The sequence below is a fragment of the Rattus norvegicus genome, chromosome X (assembly GCF_021556685.1).
Source record: "Rattus norvegicus strain SHRSP/BbbUtx chromosome X, alternate assembly SHRSP_T2T, whole genome shotgun sequence".
In the NCBI taxonomy this organism is placed as follows: domain Eukaryota; kingdom Metazoa; phylum Chordata; class Mammalia; order Rodentia; family Muridae; genus Rattus; species Rattus norvegicus.
In genome coordinates this window covers 161,471,316-161,481,390 of record NC_141554.1, presented here as the reverse complement: position 1 = coordinate 161,481,390, position 10,075 = coordinate 161,471,316, and the positions used below count along the sequence as shown (strand labels likewise).

The 10,075-nt window shown below is 41.9% G+C and overlaps 1 protein-coding gene across 1 annotated transcript; it reads right to left on the bottom strand.

Moving 5' to 3' along the window:
• Nucleotides 1-415: 415 nt before the first annotated feature.
• LOC134484036 (olfactory receptor 10K1-like) lies at nucleotides 416-1,858 on the bottom strand. Its single transcript, XM_087601256.1, has one exon. The coding sequence runs from the start codon at nucleotides 1,732-1,734 to the stop codon at nucleotides 796-798; it is 939 nt and encodes a 312-aa protein (XP_087457382.1). The 5' UTR covers nucleotides 1,735-1,858; the 3' UTR covers nucleotides 416-795.
• Nucleotides 1,859-10,075: the final 8,217 nt, after the last annotated feature.

Below are 10,075 nucleotides of genomic sequence, written 5' to 3'. Positions count from 1 at the left end.
GAAGGGACCCTTCCTTCATGTGCTAGGTCAGGTGTGGGCAGCCTGAATGGCTTTAAAATCAGGTTGGCCCTTTACCAAGATGTGAGCAGTGGAGTATCATTTAGCCCAGAGTGAAAGAAAAGAAATCCAATACTGAGGTGCCCTAGGTGGGTGGGGGGAAGTTGAGGGTAGATCTTATTGTGGGCAGATTGCGGATCCTCAATACTGCCATTGGTAATATTAGTGCTGCCGCTTTTAATCGTTTCTCAAGCAATGTCTATACCATCGTTTGGTGGCACAGGAATTCAACTCCCACGCTGCTTATTTATTCCCAATTCTTCACTTGGCCTAGTTTTGATCCGGAAGTTTCTTACATTTATATAAGAAGTTTCTTATATTTATATTCTCCTTGTTATTCAGCCAGAGAGGCTTTACTTGGGTCATCCTATCAACTCGTTTATCAGTGTTAATATCTCTGGTAGTGTTCCCGGTGGTGGATGAAATTGTCCATTGTGGGGAGCAGAAAAGCATCTAAAAATGCAAAGGAGTCTAGTGACTCTCCAAGCCATAGAAAATTCTGAAACACCTAAAAGCAAAACAAAAAAGCTACAAGAAATTCTAAGATTCTTTTCATCTTTCCAAATACAGAAAAGTGAATGGTAAATTCCACGTGAACCAAGAACCACGGAGATGTCTCAGAAGAAGGCATGGGCATACAGAGCGTTCAGGGAGATGACTGAATTGTTGGGAAAGGGCCTGGTTAGTGTTGCTGGGTCATGCCTTCCCTTTCAACTTGTATTGGGCTGGGCTGCTACCTTACCGGTTGCGGTTCACCAGGAGTCTTCTGAGGGCACCTTTGACTTCTTTGTTCCTCAAGCTATAGATCATAGGATAGAGCATTGGGGTTATATTAGTATAGATTAAGGACACAATTTTGTCCTGTTCTGGTGCGTAGCAGGACTTGGGACGAATGTAGATGAATATTGCACAGCCATAGTGCATAACAGAGACCAGCAGGTGGCCCGCACAGGTGGAGAAAGCTTTGCTCCTGCCTTCTGCGGAATGGATTCTAAGGATGGCAGTAATAATGAATCCGTAGGAAAACAGGATCAGCAAGAAGGGAATCAACAGGATCAGCGTGCACACAAGGAAGACTGCGATTTCATTGGCCTGTGTATCAGAGCAGGCTAAGAACAGGACGGCAGGAATGTCACAAAAGAAATGGTTGATGACATGGGACTGACAGAAGGGCAGGAGGAATATCAGTGTGGTAAGAGTAAGTGAAAGTGTGAAACCACTGATGCATGCCAGAGCCAACATCTGCAGACAGAGTGCCCGGGTGATGATGAGTGTGTAACGCAGGGGGTTACAGATGGCCACAAAACGGTCGTATGCCATCGCAGCGAGGAGGAAACATTCTGCTCCACCCAGAGCAATGAAAAGGTGCATTTGCAGAGCGCATCCCAGGAAGGACATCCGTTGTTTTTTGGACAGGAAGTTGGCCAGCATGTTAGGCACGATAACTAATATGTAGCAAATCTCAATGGCAGATAGGTTCCGAAGGAAGAAATACATAGGTGTCTGGAGGCAGGTGTCAATCAGGGTGATGAGCACAATAGTTGCATGGCCCGCTAGGGTGACGAGATGCATAATTAGAAAGAGTCCAAAAAAGAGGATCTGTAGTTCAGCCAGGTCCCCGAAGCCTAAAATAATGAATCCAGAGCTTAAGGTGTGGTTTTTCTTCAACAGTTCCATCTTTTGTTCTCCTTTGTAGAACTATAACACTGGAAAGGAGATTTTTCTAGCAATTGTCTCATCCTTGAGAAATACTAGAGCTCTTTTGATAGATGAGAATTTTAGTCCGACCTTCCAGGCACATTCCTTGCTCTCACTCTACTAGCTTTTAAAACTCTAACCTTTCTTGGTATAGGATGAAAGACTGCTGGTATTAGAGTACTTTAATTCATCTGCTGAGCTGTGAAGATCAACTGGCACACCCAGCCTCTAAGCACAAAGTTGTTCTTTTTGACCTCAACGCAATGCTTCTAACAGAGATGCTGTAGTAAATTTTGAAGAGTTGGCCGAGGTAGGAGCAGAAGCTGAGCTGGATGTATTAAGTAAGATTAAAATGGAGACTAGGCCTGGAAGGTCACTGCTTGGAACCCTGTAGGAAGTAAAGCGTAGTGAGTTAACCTTAGATACCTTTGAATTTTTGTATCAGTCATACTGTTATCTCTTTATTACCACCTCCAGCTCCCCAGGATCTCAGCAGTCAGTGGGTTGTGAACAGGGCGCCAGAGAGGAAGGCCACATAACTTGCAGTAGCTGCTCTCTTTCCCATGCCTTACCTACTTGTGGATACCCCAACTCTGCGTCACCCTCTTCCAGATGTCTCATCCAACCTCTTGGTTGAATTAGTTCCCTCCTTATGCTCCCACATCCCTCCAGGCTTCCGTAACCACGTTGTCCATCACTGACTTCTACAATTCTTTGACTATCCTTCCGTCCACATCACCCATCTATGGGCTCCAGAATGGCAAGAACGGTGTCCTATTCTTCTCCTCAAACAATGGCTGGTACACATCAGGAGCCTGTTCACCCTGTGAGTTTCTGAATACATGCCAATCTCTCATGTGCGCATGTTCCATAGTTGGCACCAGGTCTGGCCTTGAGAAGAACGGGGCAAAAGGCTGGACTAGGTCACATAGTAGGAGCAGGAACTATATAGGACAGAACTGGAACAGACTCGGGGGCAGTGAGTTGTTGAATGAACAACATCTTGTCTGATATGTTTCCTGAACTTCAGAGAAATTTACTTTCTCCTTGCATTGATCCAAAATAGAAACAAAAAGCTTTATTGTTAGTCTCTGATTTCTTCCTATGCCCCCTTCCATCACAGGAACGAGAAAAGGGGGAGATTTTCAAGGAGTCGAGGTGTTCAGAAAATCACAAATCAACAAGAGGTAACTCAGAGATTAAGAGCACTGGTTGTTTTTACAGAGAACCCAGGTTTCATTCTCAGCACCTGCATGGCAAGTCATAACCATCCATAACTCCAGTTCCACGGGATATAGCACTGTTTTCTGGCCGCAGTGGATACCGGGCATGTGTATAGTACGTGCATACACATGCAGACAAAATCCCCATACATATAAAACAAAATCGATTAATCTTAAATTTTTTTTTTCTTTTTTTCGGAGCTGGGGACCGAACCCAGGGCCTTGCGGTTGCTAGGCAAGCGCTCTACCACTGAGCCAAATCCCCAACCCCAATCTTAAAATTTTTAAGCGGTAAAAAGTTTGTGAGAGTCGAATTGTTACTTAAAGATGTCATTTGGGGGAATGTGACTTTTCTGGGCCCAAAGTAACATTGGTGAAATAAGAAAGCCGATTATGATTACAGCTTTGTTCGACATGGATAGTTGTCATAATTGTGGTTTCACAACCACTTATACTCCACGTTGACAAGTATTTTGGCATGTATTTACCTAACAGGTGCATGAGATGGAGCAACATGCCAAGTTTTTACTCCAAAATAGGGTATTGCGGTTTTCTCCTCTGAGTGACCTACTCCTTGAGCCTGCTCCTGTCACCGGCCCTGCTCAAACTTCTGTATCCTAATGGAGCCCATCCTGGCTTCCCTCTTCAGTCGTCACTTCTGCCTATAGTTACAAAAGCCCCGGTGAAGAAACTGGCGGAGGCCAAGGCGAACAGCCCGTTTCCCCAACAGGAACCCAAAATATCTGGAGCTTAACCCCCTTCGATGACTCAGCCCACCCTCTCACCTTCCCCACAGCCTCTTCATTAACCTTCGACAACTCTGTGAATAAGATTGTGCTTCTGAGTGTCTGTTGTGTTTTTTGGATGCATACCCTTGGCCTTGGCTTTCCACCCTTATTCTTTTCTACTCCTTACTCTCATGTCAGTGTATATAGATATGGGACTCTGACCTTCATTGGGCCCAAACCTTGAAAATAATAAAACCAAAAAATTCTAAAAATAGGAATTTCACGTGACTTAAAAGTAACAAGTCACCTCATATTAAAATTTCCTCTCTTTTTCTCCCCCTCTCCTACTCTCTAAGAAGGATCATTCTTGGTGAGAGATATTCTGTTCTGTTTTGTTTTGTGCATACGAATACCTGTTTCTCACTTCACGAGGGCATGCATTTCTAACCTGAGTACTTGGGAAGCTTGAGGAGGATGATCAGGAGTTCAAAGCCAGCGTGAGCTATATAGTGTTTTCTAGGCTAGATTGGGATACATGAGATGTCTGTCTACACACATACACACAAAGACACACACACGCACAAATACACAGAACGTCCTGACAGATATGTACACTGCCATACGTATGTGCTCACATGTATATATATATAAAATAGTAGATGATATCATGATATAGAAACCGACCGATAATATTGTAATAATACGACCACTAATAATACGTCTGAGAGGTTTTTCGTTAGTACATGTTAGTTTCTCCCTTTTTCTAGTTTGATCCCCTGTAGAGAAGAGGCCTAGATTACCTGGGAGAGCGAGATCTGCGTTTGATCTGAGGAGCAGCCTTGTTGGATATCTTCCTGTTACCATCGGTTACTGGGAAGCCTGAAAAGAACAAAGAGCCGGGGCTCAGAGGGTACTGGAGGAAACACATGGCTCTGATCTGGAAGCATGGCTTCCCAGAGTCCAGACAGTAGCTCTCTAGGCTATTAGTCCAGAACACAGAGAGCAGTGCTCAGAAGTACAGCTGCTGTCTCTAGAATGTATCATCGTAGCAAGAGCAAGTCTTTACAATGGCTGCCCTGGTTTGTATCTTGCTTTAAGTAGCAGTGAAGGCAGAACTCAGAAAGTCCTAGGAGAGGTCAGAAAGAAGGCTGTACTGGGATCCATTCACCAAGGGGACTGCTTTCCCCAGGTCACACAGCTAGCTGAGGCCAAGCTCAAACCTCAGTGGTCATTATTTCATTTACAAACCTCAGATACACTACAGCTATTGGCATGTCGTTTATAAGTCAGACCTGCTGAAACTGCAGCCGCTGTTACGCAATGGCTATATAGAGTGTGAACAGAGCTAACTTGAGAAGAAGTCAAAAAACCGTAAAATTTAGCTTAGGCCAAAAGTGGACAATGAAGCCCGAGACTGATAGTCTCCTAGGTACTTACTTCTATTCTGCTGAATTTCATGGCTCTCTATAAGTGATAGGATGGGCAAAGAGCGCTCAAGTCTTCCGTTTTTAATCTATATCTTCGGTTGTGGGAACGCCACCCATCATTACTGAGCACAGGTAATAGGGATTACAGAACCTTGACAATGGCATAATAAAGCTGCCTGACATCCTGTGGTTAGGGGACAGCAGTGTTGGTTCTAGACAACATCAGGGAGTAGCCCCTGTATACACCATGAAGCAAGAAATAGGGAGCATAAACACCCCCTATGAACTTAGGTTTTAAGTATAAAGTTAATTAATACCTTGGAAGTAAGGCACCTCAGATGAGACATAGATACTGAAGCTGCTGCCTTTGCAAATTCCTAGATGTTTTGAAACTGTGAAAAAGAATCGCAGAGAGTTGGAATGTAAAGTTCATCATGAGCTTTCCACCCTTGCACTAGATTTATAGGGAGAAGGCACGGTTTGGACACGCAGAATGATGAAAGTGACCTTGTAGACCACATGTGCCATGAAAATGTCCCACACACAACCGCATCATTGGTACCAAGAACCATGCATCAGTCCAGGTGAACGCGCCTTAAATTAACAAGCTTACAGACAGGTTAAACAGCTGGTTTAGAAATGATGCCATCAGTGGTGCCGTTCACGGGATGGATGCATCAGATGATTCTGTTTTATGATCGGTAAAGACTGAAAGCATAGTCTCGAAGAATTTCTGATTGGAGGTAATTATGGATGAAGAACGTTTGTCATAAATAACCTATGAAAAAGAGTAAAAACTTCATCAGGAGTCATTGAGCGAACATGGATAGTGGCTTAAATGTTGGAGCTCTGGCCCCACCAACCATCCAGAGGCTCCGTCTGAGGGGCAAAGAGGTTTGAATTAGGACTTTCATCTCTCAAACTTACCCAGTGAGATTAATGGACACAACTGGACCCTTCTTTACAGTGTCATTTTACTTAAGCCTTCAAATTGCATTCATTTCGAAAGTTATTTTCATCCCAGGGCAATCCATGGTAGGAAAGAATTCATATTAGGGACAACTTAACATACTGGATTTTACTATTAGAAAGATTCTAATAATCGTGTGGTTTTGTAGAAATTTCTGTGAGATACATTGCCAACGATAGAGATAATCTGAGTTGAGAAAACAGAATGAAAATAAACTTTTGCCCATGAATACACCACAGACTTTAATAGTTAAGCCCAGTGAATTGAGAAACATTAAAATCTGTCAAATATCAGATGTGCACTTTGGGGTAACACTTTCTCCCTAGTTTCCCTTAGGATGAAAACATTTCACGACGATTGGTAAAATATACATTTTGTTTGTTTTTAAATCAAAACACCAAAAGTTCTGAGTATGGGATTTCCCCCACCCTTTCCACCCAGCAATGAGAAAGGTAGTGACACCGGCCTGCTCTGTAAGCTTCACACTTTCCTTTAATGGGTCACTGCATGTTTACACTGGTGGATATGTTGGGAATTGACAAGCACATTTGACTTCCACAGTGAGTTTCACCGACTAACCATTCTTTACCAGTATAAAACCCGAGTTATGTTTCTTATATGCTAACACTGTCTTGCGATATTTCTCAGTTGTATCAGAACTCATTGTGGCTGCGACAAGGTGCATTAATTTTAACCAAATCCTAGTTCCCCAAACTCTCATCCTAAGTTTTAAATACTGTGAATTTCTTAGTAATTGTAGTATCTGATAAGCAAAAGTACCTGAATCGGAAACCTCAGATTTCCGCTGTTTTCCGAGCCAGTATTTCTGCATCCCAGAATACACATTATACCACCCGCCTTATTTCTGCATCCCAGAGTACACACTATACCACCCGCCTTAACTGTAATATTCACAATGATTACCTTTGTTTTAATTTGATCGCATGTGCAGATATCCTATTTATTTCCATATGAGATCACATTTGTAGTTTCTGGAGGTAAAGGCACATACAAAATTTGAGAGGGGATGCAATTCAATGCACCACGGCCAGGAAAGATAAGACGGGCTGAGTCCTTCCCGGGAGAAAGCCTTGGGAATATTGAAAAGAACTGCTTTGCCACAGCTGCCCTGAGACGTTCATATTTAACCTGTTATCTTGTTTAGGAAAACAGGCCCAGAGAGAACCTAAAGTTTTCCAACATTCTTCATCTTGTGGAAAAGAGCATAACATATGTCTTATGGGATTCTGTTAACTCCAAATGCACAGTTCCTCATCTGCAAGCTGAGCGAGAAAGTGCCCATTAAAAAGTATTGTGGTGCTTAAAATAAAAAAAAAAAAGTATTGTGGTCGTAGTCTCAACTCACCTGGACCCCTGAGATCTCTCAAACACTGAACCACAAACCAGGCAGCATGTACAAGCTAGTCTAAGGCTCCAGACACACATACAGCAGAGGACTTCCTGGTCTGGCCTCAGCGGGAGAAGACATACCCAACCCTAGAGAGACTTGAGGCCCCAGGGAGTGGGGAGGCCTGGCAGGATGGGGGGTTGGGTTTTAGGGGGACATCCTCTTGGAGACATGGGGGAGGAGAAACGGGATGAGGGACTGTGGGACGGTGGACCAGAAGGAGAGTAACAACTGCACTGTAAAAATATAAAAGTAGTCTCACACTATTACTGGGTGGGATTCAGTGTGTGCTTTGAGCTTCAGTAAAGTTTCTTTTATGAATGTGGGTGCCCTTGCATTGGGGGGCATAGATGTTCAGAATTTCAGAATGTTCATAGGTTTTCTCTTGGTGAATTTTCCCTTCGATGAATGTGAAGCGTCCTTCCTCATCACGCTTGATAACTTTTGGTTGAAAGTCTATTTTATTGGGTATTAGGATGGCAACTCCGGCTTCTTCCTTGGGATCATTTGCTTGGAAGCCCTTTCCCATCCTTTTACTCTGAGACTGTGTCTGTCTTTGCGATTGAGTTGTGTTTCTTGTATGCAGCAAAATGCTGGATCTTGTTTGCATATGCAATTTGTTAGTGTATGTCCTTTTATAGGTGAGTTGAGTCAATGCGTTTTCCTGGGTATACATATAGCAGAAAGCTGCTTGGTCCGGTCTCAGTGGGAGAAGGTATGCCCAATCTTGGAGAGATTCCCTTGAGGCCTCAGGGAAGGGGGATGCCTGTTGGGTGGGGAACACCTTCTCAGAGGCATGGGGGAGGAGTCGTGTCATGAGGATCTGTGGGAGGGGTGCCAGGAGCAGGGACCATGGCTGAAATGTAAATAAAACAATACTAATAAAAAGAAAAACTCAAAAGTGACTGGGGTTAGCAAGTTAAAGCTGTACCCTAATATTTCAAAACAAAATGCATTAAACATATAATAAAATTAAGGATAAATATATGAATAAATTTAAGCTCAAATGAAGTATAGAAACAAGCCACAACGCACACTACCCTGAAATAAGACAAAAGAACTGTGACCAAGGTTTGCTTTCCTATGTAAACATGAGAACATATCGATGTAAAAGAGTCAACTCTTGAACTGGAAGCTGATAGGATGATGCAAGCATGAAAAAAATAATCTATTTGCTTATCTCTCAGGTCAGATCTCTAGGATACACACAGATGTCTTAATTCTCATTTTATCTCTTCTCATACCATGTATACATCTTCCTGCTCTTCTCTAAGTCATGAAATGATTACAGTGTGTACTACAAGGATTAAGAATTTTTTGGTAAAGTACTTCCTTGAACCAATAGTTAAATGATAACAAACATTTGTAATTTCACAAGCTTGAATAAATTGACTCTGGCTCTAATAAGCGAATTATAAAGGTAGGATAGATTTTTTTCGCATATCCATTTCTCACTCTATTTTTTTTGATAAAATCTCAAGGGATGATTAGATCTATGAAATTTATCAAATTTATCATTTATCCAAAAAAAATGACCTTTTCTAAACTATGCAGTGGGTAAAATCCATTATATGAATGTGGACCATTCTGGGAGGAGAGGGCTTCTATTTTTTAAATATTACCTTCTTGCAATCAATGCTATCCTCAAGAGGATTTCTGTTTTTCACAATAGATGTTCTTGTAAAAACAAGGGGCCAGGGCAGTTGAAAGTTGCCATATCTTGTCAACATTTGCATCAAATATTTTTTTTCTAGAGTAGAGAGGTACATGGAGAATTTTGAAACTGAATTTACTCTTCTACCAGATCACAACTTGTCACGGCTTCACATATATCTGTATTTCTGAACCTTAGTTTTAGTCACCTGTCTTTTCATTATCTCCTCAATTCACCCTTATATATTAGATATGGCAATTGTGTGTTTGATTGAAAATATCTTTATGTATTTTGCATCTACTCTTGTGAGAAAAGATGTGCCTTTGAAACAAACTGTGAAGAAATTGCTTGAGGACATTTCCAGAGCCAGACAATTTTAAGGATTCTGTGGCAGGAACTCAGTGCCAGTCTGCCAGGTGTTCTCAAGGTTGGTATATAAGTGACATATAGACCTATATAAATACAGTGAAGAGAATCAGTCTTTGAACTTTTATTGTAAAATCTGAATGTATTAAGTTTTGCTTTTTTTTCCTTGAAAAATAAGCATGCTCAAAATATAGAAATAGTTTAAATGATTCTTGGACTGTACTCCTGGATTACAAATTATAAAATTTAATGTATATATTGGAATTTCTAAGGTATAAAGACATAAAATATGTGTGGCATCTTCAGTGGAAAGGGCTCACCTTCACACGCTCTAACAATGAAGGACAACAGCTGCCTCTGTTATTTTGGTAGACTCCTGGACTAATGTAACCAGCATTCAAGAGGAGGCTTCTCGTTTTGGCTATAGGATTTTTGTTATTCCATAGTTCTTGTAGAGTACACTGTCAACCCAAGTGACATAATTTCCTTTAAGGTAAGTATAGTGGTGTGCGTACATACTTCAGTGTATTCTGTATAGTTTTAG